This window comes from Rhinopithecus roxellana, chromosome 2, assembly GCF_007565055.1.
Source record: "Rhinopithecus roxellana isolate Shanxi Qingling chromosome 2, ASM756505v1, whole genome shotgun sequence".
In the NCBI taxonomy this organism is placed as follows: domain Eukaryota; kingdom Metazoa; phylum Chordata; class Mammalia; order Primates; family Cercopithecidae; genus Rhinopithecus; species Rhinopithecus roxellana.
The window spans coordinates 25590962-25610073 of NC_044550.1; the positions used below are offsets into that span (position 1 = coordinate 25590962).

Below are 19112 nucleotides of genomic sequence, written 5' to 3' on the forward strand. Positions count from 1 at the left end.
GGTTGGTATCTTAGGGAAAGCATTGATAAGTGATATAATTTATCTAGTGTGCTAGCAAAAATTAATGTTACAATGTAATACTAAGTTAAGGGAAAAATTGCTGTCTTTATTTAAAAATGACATTTCAAATAATCTCTCGCTTAAAATATTTAGGTAGAGTTTATCTATTTAGTTAAACTTAGATATTGCTGTGATTCCAAGTCTCAATTTTGTGTTAATAGTTATCTTAAATAACATTCAAAAGTAAAAATATAAACACTTAAGTTTACTCTACCTTCTTCCCCTAACTAAAGCATTTAAAGAGTTCACTTTTATGTCTGAACCAATTTTCTTAACACGAAGGCCATTGGATTAAGAACACTCTTTTGGGAAGTTGCACTTACTCCCTCTGAAGATTAGAGGACCTTTCAGAAATTTTTATTTAGTAGCAATCTAAAGAACTGTTGAAGGATACTATAAATGTAGGTTAACCTGCATGCTTGAGCCAGAGTGTACAAATGTATAGTTTATAAATTGGTAGCAGCTGAACAGAAATTGTCAAGTGGGATTTTGCAGTGTAAAGTGTTTTATATCACTTAATGTGTTCTGACTGCAAGAAAATAACTTCTGCAATTCCTTCTAAAAAAACATCCTAGTATATCCAGCGTGCAGTTCTTGGTTGAACCCAAATTGTTGGTTTTGACAAGATAGCAATAATAATGTGAGCTAATGAAAGAGCTGAATTAATTAAACAATAGAGCAGTCCCTGGATAGAATTATAAATCTGTAAGTACAAGCATTCAGATATTACCAAGAGAGTTCTCTGCAGCATCTTCATCACTGGTGACAGACCACACCCAGTTCTGGTTCATTTTGTCCCTTTACACCTGTACATCTCAGTGTATTTTTAAGTACTCTGGTATGGCTTAGGCCTGCTGGCAACACAGTAACACCAGGAACTTTCACATTTAAAGAAAGTCACATGTGTGCATTGATAATTTGATTTATTATTGTTATTTTGCATTTATCCCTCACAAGAAAAGCCACTAATATAAAACAAACTCAGTAAGTATCCTCTGTGTCTGTCATTAGGCTAAGCATGCTCAAACCATCATATTTTTCCTTAGCAATTCTATAAAGTACTTTTTTTTTGATAAGGAAATTGAGACATACAATGACCCAAGATCTGACAAGTCACAATTTGCTAGACATGGATTTTAACTGATCCTGCATTCCTAGGAAGGACCTAAACAACTGTAAAAATGTCCCTTATTTTCCTAGTATTCTTATTAAAGTTTTTCCCTTCAAGTTACTTTACTAAGTTTTATTTATTTTGTATTGCTATAAAAACTCAGATCTCAGAGTAGCCAGGTAAATGACCCAGTTTTTACAAAGGAATGACTGCTTCCTAAGAAAATAAGCAGATTCCTCAAATTCCACAAGGAGCATGTGCTTTACTTAAGGTTAACCAGTCAGCAAATATGTGTGTAGGGCACACCATAAGCCAGAGACTGTGACAGGGGAGGTGTTTGGTGTCACTCTTTTAAGGCTAGGAGGGACTGCTGGTTGGGCCACCCTTTTAGACAAGTGGTTCTCAAACTTGAATAGTCTATTGATTTCTTTTAAAGTATATAAAAATTATGACCTCCAGTGTTATTTTTATTATAGTGTTAAGTATTAAAAACATAAAACCACATAAAACTCCTTAAATTCTTGTGCTACTATAAAAAAGAAACTGACAAATTAAGTAAAACTAGTTATGTAAGTTTTATAGTATTATTCAAATAAAGGACATAAATTTAGTACAATGAATGGAAATGTCTAAAACTAAATTTAACATATTATGTTTAGTAATAAAAAAGATATAACCTCAGAGTTCTGTATTTAATTAGTTTCTGAATTTGACTCCAGTAAAAATAATATAAAGAATGCCTTTTTTGTAAGTATGTTGTACAAACTATTCTTAATAACTTTAAGGTGTTGTTACCTACTTCAAGCTAATAAAACTTGCAGCTATCAGAGAATAGCTTTAAGAGAATATAATCTTTGAAAGCTCTCTTTATCTGCTTGGAGAGGAAATTACTATTGGGATGGAGTTGTGTACGCAAACCAATAAAAGCTAAAATTAAAAACTGAAAAAATGTTTCACTGTGGATTTTCTATTACACTCACTGCTAATGGTCAGTGCAAGTTGGACCATATGAAGACAGCATCTGAGCATATGTTAATATGCTACTGACTGCTGCTGCTCAGGTGCTTTTGGCTCGTCATGTCCTGCCATGTATGATGAGCAGATTCTCTGACCATTCTTGTCTCTGTACTACAGCAAAATGTTCTGTCTATTACGCATCTGTTTATCATTTGGATTTCACTTGTTATGCACTGAGTTACAAACACAAAGACATATACTGAAGTTATATGATTATACTCACATATAGGGTACTCCTGTAGAGGACCTGGAATATCTTCTTTATTAGGTTATTATTGAAACGTAAGCACAGACTTAAAGAATTAAAAAACTTGCAGCAAGCTCATGGAGCCCTGTGGATATGCCCCTAGAGCCTTTGGATCAGCACTCCTTGGGGATATAATGTGGCTCTGTGAATGCACATTCCTCCCTGCCTTTCATGTCCACACTGCTGGGTGCTAAGAAAGTTGTTCTGTTTTTCTAACATTCAGATACAAGACAACATACAGAACTGTGTCAAGAAGAATTTAATGAGAAATTTTTCTTTCTTGGCCTGAGATGTCACTCCAGGGTTATAAAGGGGGCAAGTTTTAATGACATCCATCTGTTGCAGATTAAAATAGGTGGGGCTCAGCAGTGGAATTCCTTGTCCAGAGTTTGACTATGGGCGTAAGTACAATTGTTTTAGGATTTGAGAGTCCTAGGGACATAAGCAGCAAAGCAGAGAGAGGATAGTCTTACATTTGTCTGAGACTTTCTCCCAAAGAAGTTGTTTTTGCCTCATTTTCTCTTTATTATGCTTTTATGTGTGAAATCTCCTGGTTGAGCAAAGAAAACAGTCTATTTTAAAAGCATGCTTTTCCTCCTACTTATACTTGATTTAAAAACTCTTGCTTTTATCATAATCAGTTGGGAAACACAGCATGGTAAAAATTGCTGTATCTCTCTCCATGAATGTTTGAATCCTCTTTCATCTCTGTATTGATTGAAGATAACCAGGCTAACCACTGTTTATCCAAAGCGCTTGTGTCAAGGGCCTTAATCACAGATTGACCTCATTGTAGGCTATGATGTGCTTGTGTCTGTGTGGAAGGGGGAGAAGAATATATATTTCTATGCAGATATATAAATTTGAGCTTCAATAATGTCAATATTCATATATAACTTTTAAAACCTCATTTTATTTCCATCCTTGAAATTTACATTCTTGGACTATTTTATAATATTTCCATTTAATGCATCTTTTCATTTTGGGGGAAACTAAATCCCTTAAAGCGGTTCTCGGAGAATTCAACTTATACAAAAGTCTCCTATGACTCAACTGCTGAAGTGGTCCTTGGCAGAATGGCTCAGATATTATATTTCCATAGGACCCAGACCCTTCAGGACAGTGGGAGCATTGTTTGCTAAAATTCTAAGGATTTGCTATAACTTTGACATGCATCCACTTTTTAAAAGTTTGGTTCAGAAAAGAGAAAACCAGTTATGAAAACTTTTCGTTACTCTATAACGGCAAAGGCAATCCTCAATGTCATGTCCAATCCCCAGAGAAGATTCAAAGATGGTCTGTTATATATTCCTCAGCAATACCTGAGGCCCCATCAGACCATCATCACTGCTCTAGGCTTCTGCAGTTGTGTTTCTAGGTGTCTCTTCATCCCTTTGGGGTTAGGCTCTTCTTCTGGCTCCACCTGTTCACAGCATTCTTTTTTACAGGAACAATTGAGCAACCTGATCTTTTGCTGAGTTTAATCATGTTAGGCATGTTAGAGGGAGACAGACAATTGCCTTCTTAATGCAAAGCATTCTTTATCACCTGTTTCCTCATTCTCAAATGAATGTGTTTCTAAGTAGTTCGTCTCAGGTTGGCTCTTAGTTTTCTAGGTGCACATAGAGGGGTGATAGCTGTGAGGGTAGGGATGGAAGTCAAGAATTTTCTCTCCAGCTGAGGCACTTTATTTAGCAAGTGCCATGATTTACGGAGTAAATATGTAGACCAAAGGCATAACTGTGGTTAACGCAGATGAAATAAACCTAGAGCTCACAGGCTAGGAATCTGTAGTAATATCCACTGTGATACTTTGAAGGTGTGGGATAGGATAGCAGATAAAACTTACAGCTCTGAACTGATAAACATAAATTAAATCTCAGGTCTTCCATTAAATAAATGTGTGTAAATATGTGACTTTGGAAACTTCCTAAATCTCTTTCCTCATCTATTAAATGGGCGTAAGAATAGTTTTTTTCTCATAGTATTGTTGTATTTGTGATATAATACATGTGACTGCTTTAGCTCTGTTCCTGACCCACTAAACACTCAGCAAATGTTACCTATAAGCATCTGCTTTATGTACAGATTGGAAAGTACTTTCTAGGAACAACGTCTGATATAATACATAGCACACAGATTTGTTTTGGAAAAACTTTATATAGAGGAATAATATGTTCGTGTTTTATATTTGCAACCCAATACTATTTAACTTTCGTTGTTTTATAGTAAAATTAATGTTTCTTGTGAGATATTAACATAACATAATACACAGTATTATAACTCAGTTTTAAGTGCTGTGACAACAAACCTGAAGGTAGAAAAACCTCCTGGAATTTAGCATTTGCCGCAAACAGCGAAATAAATTTCATAGAATAGGCATTTAAAAATGAGTCACAGTTCAGTTGCTGCAACATTGCAGATATTCTTGGAGCACTCTACCATCGGTACAGCCTGCAGGAAGGATGAAGAGTGAAGAACAGTGTGATATTAATCATACGATGATGCAGTTCTAAAGAATCAGGGCATGAATTCTGGATGTGTAGATTTCAGTCATACCTTTCAACTCAATAAATAATCTATCTCATTTATAAACATATAAGCCACTTGGTATTTGGGTTAAAAGTGAGGTAATTTAGTTCTATGGGTTTCAGTCTTCCCATGTGTAAATCATTTTAACAGCATGCAAGTAATTCCATATTTGAAACTCCCAGAGAAAATACTTCCATTTCTATCTCTGTACATCATCACGGATCATAATAAATAGCTCTGACTGAGTGTGCCAAGAGGTTCTTGCCAAGTACTTTCTTTGAGGGAGGGAGGCAGTGTAGCCTAGTAAGGAGAATGTTTAAGAGTCATCAAACCTTCATCTCACTTCCTAGTATGTCCCTTTTCATGCCACCATTTTCTCTTTAGTCAGATATTATATCACAAAAAAAATTATAACCGTTATGCAGGTGTCTTGGAACCTAGCAAAATTTTATCATCATTATTATGTTAAGGTTTAAAAGTCAGACTTTATAACCAAGCCAGAGGGGCCGCGTGATTGTAACTGTGCATCTGGAGCAACTCTCCTTAGGATTTGCCACAGGCAGAATTCAGCTGAGTCTCCCAGCATCCGATTTTGAGGGGAGTGTGGGAAGATGAGAAACTTAAAAAGCAGTTTCCATCCAGAGTGATCATCTTTACCAAAAGATTTTAGTCTGATATTATGTCAGGTGGTTTAAATTGAATCATGTTTTTCCAGAATCACTGGGATCACAAAATTTGCATCAGCCCAGTCCACACCTGCCAAGTAGTGCTATCCTCTTTCCTCAAAGCACCCTTGGAGCTTTCTGTTATTCCCTTCTAATGAGACCAGATGACTGCCAAGTGACCCATACTCAGTGTTCTCTCTCAGAAGCATCTGAAAACCAACAGGAAAGAAAGAGAAAGAAAAAACCCAGTAGCTTTAATTTCTTTAGCTTTCTGATTCTTTTTTGACTTGACATTAGCTCAGTATAAAGTCACTAGAATATTGAAGCTAAAATGAATGAGTAATAGCAGTATTTGAGGCTGGCGTCAACACATCTTCAAATGTGGCTGAAGATTTAGAATAAAGCAGTAACAATTATTTCCATTTTAATGGTTCTTTTATGCTCTAAAATATTGACTTTCAATGCACTTAAACAACTCTCTAGAAATATTGTGAAGTTGCTACCTTATATAGTGAATGATTATTCAATGTTTTAAACTCAGTATTATTGAAATTTTTCCAACTAAAGCTTTTCTGACTTCAGTGTAAACATTCTTGTCTTTCTGTATTTGATACATTTCTATTTCATCAATAGTTCACTAAAGGTCTTTTATTTTTCTCGCAGTCTGACAGCAACGCGAGCTTCCTCCGTGCTGCCAGAGCAGGCAACCTGGACAAAGTCGTGGAATATCTGAAGGGGGGCATAGACATCAATACCTGCAATCAGGTAAGAACATGACAGCTGGTTCTGTGTTGTGCAACGAAGAAACACTCATTACATTCTCAGAGCCCAAGATTATTTTTGTCTTTATTAAAAATACTAAAACATCAGTGACTCAGACTTCTGAAACCCCATTTTCCCCCCTTACCAACTTTTCAAGCATCAGATGTATCTAGAGCTAATGTAGCTGAAAATCAAGTAGACAGATTAAAAACAACAACTGAATGTCAATTTTGTTTATGCAATGATTTGGGACACCTTTAGCTAAAATTTTGACCAAGAATGATGTTTTACTTCTCATTTATCATCTAGTAATCCAGACCTTGGCTTCTTTCCTTCTTGACTATATGTACTTTACTCATGGGAAACTGATTATTACAATTTAGTATAGAGAAATAAGAGGATAAAATTTTCTCCTAATTAATTTTAAACATGGTTTATAATAAGAATAATTTGAAATTATTATTGTAAATGATGTGTCCATTCATCATGCCCATTTGATAAGGACTTTAGAGAGTATTATACACTTTGGATATTATTTGGTACCAACGTTGACATTTTTGTGCTATTTTTGACTAAGATTTTTACATTATGAACTAAAGTATCTAGTGGACTGCAGTATTCACTTTAATGCTAAATGTTGTGTTGTGTTTGTGTGTGTGTGTTTGACAGAGACCTAACTACGAAGTGAATAATTCTGGCTAATTTTAAGTGAAAAGGAGGTAAAGGTCACTACTGGATTCTAAATTATATATGAATTCCTTTTTCTACATCCTGGTATATATTGAACCCAGTTATGTTTAATTTATAGACAATTGAAATTAATAAATCTTTCAATAACAACTTTTCAAAAACTGAACCTGATATCTTATCCTCAAACTTACTGTACTTCCTAATTCCTGCCTGCTGATTTCCTCACCAATGTGCCATTCCAACCCAACTGTTTCCCATTCCTCATCTTTCCCCCTCTCCAGCCCAGCACTCCTCTCTTTTTCACCTTCTGCATCCAGATTGCATGAGCTTAGATCATCTTGAGGTACTTAACACAGTTGTCATAAAAGCCTTTTTATTGGGTTCTGTCTTCAGTCTTGTCCACTCTGATCAATTCTCCACACAATGCCTTGAGTGATAAAATAAAAAGATTACAACACTTCCTTCCTCCCCAAACTTCTATGGCTACCCTATATGGCTACCAATGCCCAGATCAGTGAAGTGGTTGTATCAAAATCACCTGCAGGCGTTTGCAAAGGGTACAGGATTTCCCTCCTTACTCTTCAGAGTCACTGGCATAAAGATCATTGTCACTGATGTCAGTATTTCTCATATTTTAGGGGAGTGTGTCTCTTATCATGAAAACATGTTGAAAGCTACTTGACGTTGGTAAAGGCATTCTGCTGTGGCCCTGAGCAGTCCTGCAGATACTTTTGGAAATAACAAGAATAAAAGACTTTGGGATTGCTTTTTATCTGGGCCATTTCTCAGGGTGGTGTTTGCAATGAGCAGCCTTGAGGGATTAGATGATATCTCCCTCTAGCTACAAAGCAGGCCTGTATGAATCCCCCAAGGTCAGTGTTCTCTTTTAACACAACTCACATGTATGGGCATCCATCATTGGTCCTTTGAGTCAACCCTGTTAGATATGCGGGAAGAAAGGCATAGGAAACTGGTATAAGCAACAGGCTGACACTTGGCTACTGGTTTTGCTCTGAATTACAACATCCTTTGTTTCTGACCCAGAAGACTTGTATCTTCTACTAGCATTATGAAACAGTAACGGTTTAGCTTTTAACTCTTTGGTAAGATAAATCTCAAGAACGTTACATAGTTCTTAACACTGACTTATGGAATAAACACACATTACTGTATCCCAATATGTAAAATCTTTGTATGTTGCGCCTACATTCCTCCATCTTATTTTTCATTATGAATCATTTCATCTGATATGTTTTTTTGTGTTCTTTTGGACAAATAATTTGAACTTTAGATACATTAGTTACCTTAAGAAAGAAAGAACATTCAAACTCCCTATGGATATATGGACTTATTCTATATAATACTTATGAAGTTGAATATGAAATATTTAATACTTTTGATGTAAACTTAGGTTTCTTTAAGTAGATTAAATGCACTCCCTAAATATCCATTTGTTAACTTTCTAAATTTGCAATATGCTAGAGAATAAGCAATGAAACTATTAGTTCATTTAGGTACACTCATCATAAATAATGCCAAAAAAGAGAACCCAAGGAAAATAAAGCTCATTTCAAACCAAATCTACTTCACACTAAAGTATAACAAATACATTAATTGTATGAAAGGTCTTAGGGTTATTTTGAGAAACAATAATCTCTCAACAGTAAATACTCAATTCTTATCATATTTATAGACCATCTTAGCTTCTTGAGTTAGCTTTTTCTTATAGTGGCCAGCCATCCACTAACATGTCACTACAAAAGGAAAGAACATTTATTTCTGTGAGAAGGCAACATGATGTCATGAAGCCCACACAAAATTTAGAGCCCACAGGTTCAAATTCAAGTTTCATCTCTACTTTTAAGAAGTCGGCCGGGCGCGGAGCTTGCAGTGAGCTGAGATCTGGCCACTGCACTCCAGCCTGGGCGACAGAGCAAGACTCTGTCTCAAAAAAAAAAAAAAAAAAAAAAAAAAAAAAAAAAAAAAAAAAAAAAAAAAAAAAAAAGAAGTCAGTTCACTTCAGAAAGTGACATTTTTCTAACTTGTAAAACAGGATAAAAACAATACATTCAATGCTTATATCCCTGGGTTGCAATGTAAGTTAAATTATGAAATGTAAAAGGAGTTTCTAAGGTACATGTGTTCTAATTACAATTACAGTATATAATTCACCAAGAATTATACAAATTAAAATTGACTTACACTCAAAATATGAGGTTGATTCTCCTCAATTCCCTGAACTCATCAGTTATAAAGTAAATGCAAGGCCAGGTGTGGTGACTCACACCTCTAATCCTAGCACTTTGGGATTATAGTGGGAGGCTGAGGCAGGAGGATTGCTTGAGCCCAGGAGTTCCAGGCTGCAGTTAGCTATGATCATACCACTGCACTTCAGCCTGAGTGGGTGACAGAGTAAGACCTTGTCTCTTAAAATAAATAAATAAATAAATAAATAAATAAATAAATAAATAAATAAATAAAACAGGCCGGGTGCAGTGGCTCACACCTGTAATCCCGGCACTTTGGGAGGCCAGGAGGCAGGTGGTTTGCCTGAGATCAGGAGTTTGAGACCTGTCTGGTCAACATGGTGAAACCCCGTCTCTACTAAAGATACAAAAAAATTAGCTGGGCATGGCGGCATGCGCCTGTAATTCCAGCTACTCGGGAGGCTGAGGTGGGGGAATTGCTTGAACTAGGGAAGTGGAGGTTGCAGTGAGCCAAGATTGTGCCACTGCACTCTACCCTGGGTGACAGAGTGAGACTCCGTATTAAAAAAAAAAAAAATTCCCCAAAGTAAGTGCGGTCTGATGGGCTTGCTGGTTCTGTATTTTTATTAATACTATTCGAGACAGTATATTAATTAAATAAAGATTAGGGAAATACAGTGACTAATGTTACCTACTTAGCTACTGTGTATTAGACTTTGTTCTGGGGCTTTACATGTGATGTCTTATCAGTTAACTGAGATGAAATATTGTGAGATAGGGATTAGCTCAAGTTTACAAATGTAGGAACTGGGCCCACAGTGGTTAAGTGACATTCCCAGGGCCACATGGATCTGTCTGTCTCCCATGTCCAAGCTTTTTTTCTTCTGCAGGATATCTTTTTGAGTAGCTATTTGGAGCTGCCCTTCAAAGTAATACAGTGGTGATGTCCTTTATCTTAAAGTTGAAAACTTATTTTTAATCTACTACTGCTAATATAAAATGTACTTTATTAATACGTAGTTACAGGATCTTTTAAGTCAAACAGCACCACCACCAGGATTACTGCTAAAACTCAAATACAATATAGAACAGGAAATGATTTCCAAATACCCAGGAAAGTAAAAGAGACAACTATTCAGCCAAACTATTGCTATTTCTAAATATACAATATTCAAAGCTAACATGGCATATGAAAGAAGAAAAGAAAATGTATCCTCCAGTTTGCTACTCAGCCTGAGTTTCTAGGGAGCATTACAACATGTAATATAGAAACCAGGACTTTCTGTACTCTGTTGTATTTCTCAATGAAAGGCAATCTGGGCTGCACCAGCTTTCCAAAAATATCACATGTGTTGGCGTGCTAAGATTCCTTAAACTGAAATTTGAATCAATGTTTTTTCTTTATAAAATTTGTTTCACAACTACCATGAGAAGTTTCAAGTGTAATTCCCAAATACTATTTTGCTTTTAATCATTTAAATGATATGCAGAAAATTCATAAATTTGGCACATGAAAATACTCTAAAAGAATGTCAAGTGTTTATTTTTCTTTTTTAAATGATTACAAATATGGTTAACTTTTATTTTCTTTAAAAGATTACACCAGTCATCTATTTACCACGTTATCTCTTATATGTTTAGAAGAGAAAATAAATCTTAGCATTCAATTTATTTCTGAAACTCATAAAGGCTTACATTCTTACCTATTACCTATTTAGTAATTCTGCATAATTTAATACGGTTACAAACAAGATTAACATGTGGACCTTAAAAATAAACTGTATAATATTTTGATAAAAGTTTGTAACCAGTTACAAGCCAATAAAAACCCCAGTAGTTTCAGATACTTTCACCATGTATGCAATTTATTCGTTTCACTATAGTGACTTCAAAATGAAAGACTATCAATTAGCATTTATTTAATACAATCCTAGATATGATACCAATGATTAACAGGACTTAAAATGCCCTGATTTTTGGTCTTGGCCTTTTAACATTGGAGTTTAAAGGTGCAAAATTATCAGTTAAATCCTGTGTTTCCTTTTTTATAAACAGAAGGCAAGGTCGAAGCATCATTTTCAAAACAATATTAGTGTTCCTCAAATAGCAGACCTTTAGCAACAAGAAGATACACCCAACAATGACTTTAGCATATGCTCACACAGTATGACTCAGACTGCGAAGCATATTTGGAAGTCACATTAACAGTGTGGACGCTGGAAACCAAATTCTAGTTTTCCCCACTTACCAGGTGAGTGACCCTTGGCAGTCAACTTCTGCAGGCCTGAGTTTTCTCAACTGGTGTAAGCATAACAACACTGAAGTTTTAGGGTAGTTTTGATGATTAAGTGAGATGTTTGCAAAATGCTTGGCAGAGCAAGTACTCAATAAATACTAGTGAAAATGGTGCCTATTATAATAATGTAATTTTTAAAATATTGATTCTCAACCTAAGCTTTAGCAAAAGTAGCACTGATTTGCACAAGCAGGACAGAACATAAAAGGTATTGCCATAGCCTGTATCACCAAATAGGAAAAAAAGTATGATTAGTAGCAATTTGGTAAAGTTACTATTTATCTGGGTTGCATTAAACTGAACTATTTATCTGGAACTAAAATCTTTTTCTCAAATGCCATTTGGGTTCATCTTTTTTAGACTTCTCTTTAAAAATACTAAAAACAATTCTATTAGCCTGGGACCTTATCAAAACAACAAAAATGAATAGGGGAGAATTAAATTCATGGAATTAATGGAACATGGAATGAACTATGTACAATTTCCTAACCAGTTAAATTTGGCACAAATGTATATGCAAAAATATAACTATATAGCTAAATGCTTATTATTGACCCCTCATTTAGAAGAAGCAAAAGGTGATGTTTTCATCTGGTTCTGGTTATGTGGTTTTGGATTCTGTACCATCCTGTAATCTCTTTTGATGTATCAGTGCTGGTCCTTGCTCTATACTGGGTAGTGGTGATTCAGGTTACAATTGAGTAACACCTGTCTAATATTTTGAGTACTTAGAATTTTTAGTTTACTTGTTGATATTTGCTCAATGTAAAGTAAATCCAATAGAGAGTTTTCATCAACTACTTGCCCCCAGCTCTCAAAATTTCATTCTATTTACAATTAGACAGGTTTATGAAGATTTAAAAATGTGACTCTTCTTTCATTTTAAAAATGCTGGGAGTAGCTTCATGCAAATTATTTCTATGGCTGTGTTCTTAAGTACTCTGCTGTAGTGGTTTAGATTGGAACAGAACACTTTATATTCTGGAAATTCTCTTGAATACTCTCTTTCTATGGCTAAACGACATGGATTTTAATACCTGACTCCAAATAGCCACTCAACTCTTCCTAGCTCATCTCGGACAGTAGAATCACAGCATTTTTTTTTCTGCCAGTCTGAACTCAGGCACACTATTTGTTCATCTACTTACTCAAATGTGTATTGTGTGTTTACTCAGTGGCAGGCTCTGTCCTAGGTGCTGGGGATGGAGTAGTGCAGAGAGACAAAAACTCTGCTCTCATAAAGCTCACAATCTACAACCTGAGAGGAGAAAAGGCAGTGAGTGATATGGAGGAAGATACAGCAGGGGAGAAGGAGAGAGGAGTGGAATGGGAGTGGTGCATCACTTTAGAGGGGATGGGCAGAAGAAAACCTGAAGAAATTGAGCAAGGAGGCCATGCACGCTGTGGAGGGAGCACATTTTAGAAGAAGGCTTGACAGGTGAGAGAACCCCACAGAGGAAGCATGCTGGCATGTTCAAGGGCCAGCAAGGAAGCAAGCCTGCCTGGAGTAGAATGAGGGAGAGGAAGCATAGGAGGAGGTTGGGGAGAGCAGAAAGCAGCATCGGGTCATGTAAGGCCTTGTGGGCTATTTTAAGAACTTTGGCTTTAATTCCGAATGAGCAGAGAAGTGATTAGAGGGTTCTTAGTAGAGGAGTGACATACACTGATGAGTCTTAATAGTAACGCCCAAGCTGAAACGGAACAAGGACAGAAGCAGGGAACACTTTTGTGATACTTTAGGTGAGAAGTGAGGTGTTTTACAGTAGGACAACAGGCAGGAGAATTGGTGAGAAGTGGCTGGATTCTAGATACATTTCTTTTTTTTTTTTTTTTTTTTGAGACAGAGTCTTGCTCTGTCGCTCAGGCTGGAGTGCAGTGGCCGGATCTCAGCTCACTGCAAGCTCCGAGTCCCGGGTTTACGCCATTCTCCTGCCTCAGCCTCCCAGGTAGCTGGGATTATAGGCGCCCGCCACCTCGCCCGGCTAGTTTTTTGTATTTTTTAGTAGAGACGGGGTTTCACCGGGTTAGCCAGGATGGTCTCGATCTCCTGACCTCGTGATCCGCCCGTCTCGGCCTCCCAAAGTGCTGGGATTACAGGCTTGAGCCACCGCGCCCGGCCTAGATACATTTCAAAAGCCGATTTTGTTGATGGAGTTAATGTAGGATGAAGGCAAAAGAGGAATTAGGCATGAGGGTTGTGGTCACAATGGAAAGAATGAGAGCTGAAGTTTTATTAACTGAGGTGGGTAAGACTGCGTGAGGAGCAGGTTTGAGGGAATACTCAGCAGATCAGTTTTGAACATGTTAAGTTTGATTTGTCTGTGTGATATCCAAGATATTGAGTAGGCAGTTGTATATATGAGTTTTCTACGGTCTGGAGAAAAGATTTTGGTCTGAAGTATACATTTTGGCATACCCAGTATATAGATAGTATTCAAAACCGTGGTACTGCATGGGATCACCAAAAGAGAGAGAGTTTATGAAAAATAGAATAGGTTCAAGGGCTGGGCCCTGGAGAACTACAATATTTAGAGGTCAGGAAGATGAGAAGCCACCAAGGAGGATGGGAAAGAGTGTCCAGGGATGTAGGAGGAAAACCTGAAGAATGTGATTTCTTAGAAGACCTATTTTCAGGTGGATGAAATGATAAACTCTGTAAAATGCTGTTGATCCAATAAGCCGAGGAACTGAACAAAAGTCTTAGTAATGTGATGGAAACTGGTGACTTGATCAAAGCAATTTTGGTGGAGTGGAGGGGTGAAAGCTGGACTGGAGCTCATTCAATGGGTGACGGGCAGACCAAGGACTGCTTCAAGGGCTCTTTCTATATAAGAAAGAAAAGAATAAGAAAAGTAGCTGGAAGAGGAAGTGGAATCAAGAAGGATTTCTTTGTAATAGGAAAGAAATAATAGTTTTGTTTTGTTGATGGAGAAATATCAACAGGGAAGGAAAAATTAATAATTTGAGAGAGAGAGAGATGGGAGAATTACTGGATGGTGTCCTTGAGTTGATGAGAAGTGGAGATGGAGCCTGATGCACAAGTGGAGGGACTGGCTTTTGCTAGAATCATGGATAGTTCAGGAAAAGGAAAGGTATATGGGCAGAGGAGCAGGAAGTAGTGTGGGTGCCATGTTGGGAGCTGGATGTAGGGTGGAAGTTCTAATTGCTTCTGTTTTTTTTTTTTTCAGTGAAATATGATTCTAGGTTATCAGCTGAGAGTAAAGATAGGAGAGGAAAGGGTGGAGGTGGAAGAGGGAGAAGGTGTGAAATAATAATCCAGGAGAACAAGAGAGATAGCAATTGAGGGTAAGACAGTATGATTGCCAGGCAGCATTAAGGGTCTGCTTGAGCCTCATGATCAGGAATTTAAAGTGAATCCAGGTGGCATGTGTGTGTGTTCTTCTGCAGCTACATTCAGACATGGGATCACATGGAGAGTTATATATAGCCAGATATGTGGTTTAGCTAAACATATATGGCAGAACTAGAGAAACACAAGGGAACTGAGGATGCATGTAAGGGAATGAATAAAATAATGATAAAGACTATGCATAGAATTCACGCCAAGTGAGGAGATAAGTGGGCACCGTGAAAAGATGAATAGACTAACTGTTAAGGGTTGAAGGATTGCTGGAGTTGGATGAGTAGATTAGCAAGAGAGTAAGTGGTGTTCAGAGGGTTGGATGTTTAAAATTGAAATACTAGAGGAAGTTTATAATTATTGGAAAGGAAAATGTCTAGAATGTGGCCATGGAAGGGAGTGGATAAGGTAGAGAAAAGAAGGAATCATTGGCAGAGAGGAATTCAAGAACCTGAAAACCTGGAGTTTTGGAAAAGTCACCTATGTATATGTAGGAGAAAGTGGCAGTGAGCTAGAAGCTAAAATTTTCAAGGGACAAGGGATGGCATCAAGAGGATACAGGCTGATGACATCAGGAGGTTTAAAAAAAGGAGGAAGAAAAATAGTTTAAAAGAGCGGTAAGAAGCAAGAAGCAAAATATAGCTCCCCCAATGCCAGTGATCTGTATTTCTATCAATCCATATTCCTATTAATATCAATTCCTATTAATCACCGAACTTGCGGGAGCTATATTTTGCTTCTTGCTTCTACTCAAGTATCCATCACTTGAGTAGACTTCAGGGAAGCCGTGTCTTTGGATTCTAGTTAGAGCAAGAAGCTTAAAAGTGATATTTAGAGAAGAGATTTAGCCCAGAGTTTTTGCTAATGACTACACCCATGCATTCTAAAGGATCAGTGTGGGAGTTTTGGGAAATGGGAAGTGATAGGAGATAGAATCAGAAAAGGAGGTATACAGAGGCGGAGAGGGATAAGATTCTCAGGGATGATGGTGGAGTTGGTGACTACCATAAACAAGAATAGAGGATGTGATAAGTTTAGCTCAGACAGTCCCAAGCAGTTAGCGATGGTGACGTTGTAGAGATTGTCTGGAGAAAGAAGTTGGGGGAATCTATCCAGGAGTCTGTAGAGTTCAGGAGTCCCATCTTGATTTTTGCTGTTGGAGACTAACAGAGGAAAGATCTTAATGTGAATATGTACTCACTGCACTTCTTCCAGTATGCACTACAAACACAGGTGGTGTGTGAGATGAGGTGAAGCTGCCATTCCCGCCTAGTCATTTTTCTCCTTGGTTATTTTCTTTGTGCCTTTAAGAATCATCCAGCCCTTTTGCAGTAGCTGAGATTTTGCCAACTCATGTTCACATATTCTGTTTTTGTTGCTGACCATTGATTCTTTTATTATTATTATTATTATACCTTAAGTTCTAGGATACCTGTGCAGAACGTGCAGGTTTGTTATATAGGTATACACTTGCCATGGTGGTTTGCTGCACTCATCAACCCATCATCTACATTAGGTATTTCTCCTAATGCTATCCCTCCCCTAGCCCCCCACTTCCCAACAGGCCCCAGTGTGTGATGTTTCCCTCCATGTGTCCATGTGTTCTCATTGTTCAACTCCCACTTATGAGTGAGATGCAGTGTTTGGTTGTCTGTTCTTGTGTTAATTTGCTGGGAGTGATGGTTTCCAGCTTCATCCATGTCCCTGCAAAGGACATGAACTCATCCTTTTTTATGGCTGCATAGTATTCCATGGTGTATATGTGCCACATTTTCTTTATCCAGTCTATCATTGATGGGCGTTTGGGTTGGTTCCAACTCTTTGCTATTGTGAATAGTGCTGCAATAAACATACATGTGCATGTGTCTTTATGGTAGAATGATTTATAATCCTTTGGGTGTATACCCAGTAATGGGATTGCTGGGTCAAATGGTTTGGTTCTATATCTGGTTCTAGATCCTTGAGGAATTGCCACACTGTCTTCCACAATGGTTGAACTAATTTACACTCCCACCAATAGTGTAAAAGTGCTCCTATTTCTCCAAATCCTCTCCAGCATCTGTTGTTTCCTGATGTTTTAGTGATAGCCATCCTAACTGGCATGAGATGGTATCTCATTGTGGTTTTGATTTGCATTGCTTTAATGACCAGTGATAATAAGCTTTTTAAAATATGTTTGTTGGCCATATAAATGTTTTCTTTTGAGAAGTGTCTGTTCATAACCTTTGCCCACTTTTTGATGGCATTGTTTTTTTTCTTGTAAATTTGTTCTAGTTTCTTGTAGATTCTGGATATTAGCCCTTTGTCAGATGAATAGATTGCAAATATTTTCCCCATTCCGTAGGTTGCCTGTTCACTCTGATGAAAGTTTCTTTTGCTGTGCAGAAGCTCTTTAGTTTAATTAGATCCCATTTGTCAATTTTGGCTTTTGTTGCCATTGCTTTTAGTATTTTAGTCATGAAGTCTTTGTCCATGCCTATGTCCTAAATGGTATTGCCTAGGTTTTCTTCTAGGGTACTTATGGTTTTAGGTCTTACACTTAAGTTTTAAATCCACCTTGAGTTAATTTTTATATAAGGTGTAAGGAAGGGGTTCAGTTTCAGTTTTCTGCATATGGCTAGCCAGTTTTCCTAACACCATTTATTAAATAGGGAAGGTACAGCTTCAGCAGACTTAAACGTTCCTGCCTGCCAGCTCTGAAGAGAGCAGTGGATCTCCCAGCACAGTGCTCGAGCTCTGCTAAGGGACAGACTGCCTCCTCAACGAGGTCCCTGACCCCCCTGCCTCTTGACTGGGAGATACCTTATAGCAGGAGCCAACAGACACCTCATACAGGAGAGCTCTGGCTGGCATCTGGCAGATGCCCCTCTGGGACGAAGCTTCTAGAGGAAGGAACAGGCAGCAATCTTTGCTGTTCTGCAGCCTCTGCTGGTGATACCCAGGCAAAGGATCTGGAGTGGACCTCCAGCAAATTCCAGCAGACCTGCAGCAGAGGGGCCTGACTGTTAGAAGGAAAACTAACAAACATAAAGGAATAGCATCAACCTCATCAAAAAAGATGTCCACACAAAACCCCATTTGAAGGTCAGCAACATCAAAGACCAAAGGTAGGTAAATCCACGAAGATGAAGAAAAACCAGGGCAAAAAGGCTGAAAAAAGATTCTAAACAGTCTTTTCCTCGCTATATAGAGGTTTCTCAGTACTTTCCACCCATCCCTCCCTGCCCTCCTGGATATCTCCTCTCTCTCTCTCTCTCTCTCTCTCTGATTGTAAAGAAGTAAATCCTATGATCTCTAGTCTTTTCAAGGTCTCTTATCTTATGGAATACATAGAAGAAAAGAAAAAGGAAACCTTATTTTAAAATGGCAACTTCTTCAAATTGGGGATTCTTTTCTTAGAAAAAAAGGAAATTGTGTAGAATTAAGCACTGGTTGTCAGATTGATGTGGGCATGATCAGAGCAACTGTCTGTGAATGAACCTGCATATGTGTAAGTGTAGAGCCTCATGTGGCAGTTGTTTTTAGTCCCCACACTCAGTTCATTTTTTACCTTTTTCCTCAGAAATGAAAGGTCTTCAGGGTAGAATAAAAGAGACCAAGATGCAGATGAACAAGAGCCCATAAAGCACACCATGGGGCATAAGGACAATTCCCCATTCCACGCCCCACCCCACCCCCTAAACTGTCATTACTTTAAAAAAAGCTCTTTATGCAGGGTCAAGTGGGCAGAGGGGACAGTTTGAAATAAATCCCTGCACCTTAGTGGGTATGCAGTCATTGCTGGAGTCAGTGAAGGCTGTTACTGCTCTTGGGAAAAAGAGAATTTGCAGTGTGATGTTTCCTTTGAGGAATAAAGGAAGACAGCAATAGTGCCCATGGGAGTTAGAGGAGGGAAGCAGGCAGAGAAAGCCATTTATCAGAAAGTTGAGAATATAGTTTCTCTTCCAAAGTAACCATCAGAAGTTTTTCAAGAGATCTGTTATTCAAGTTCCCTTGGAATTATAAGTTTGGACGCCAAACGAATGATGGTCACTTTGGCCCTTTTTAACAACTCTACTTTTAGTGAAATTTTTGTGTCTTAAAGAAGGCGCTAGTTTCTCATTAACTGATTGTGTCCCCAGCTAACAATTTTGCAGTATGCAGACAGGAAAGCAAGTCCCACAA

General features: G+C 37.7%; 1 protein-coding gene across 5 annotated transcripts in view; it reads left to right on the plus strand.

Moving 5' to 3' along the window:
* ANK2 (ankyrin 2) overlaps positions 1-19112 on the plus strand; it is a 501960-nt gene that overhangs the window by 289445 nt on the left and 193403 nt on the right. For all 5 annotated transcript variants that reach the window (XM_030916064.1, XM_030916069.1, XM_030916049.1 and 2 more), the window contains one exon: positions 6296-6397. In XM_030916064.1, coding sequence (XP_030771924.1) covers positions 6296-6397 — 102 coding nt within the window. The remainder of the gene's footprint in view (positions 1-6295; positions 6398-19112) is intronic.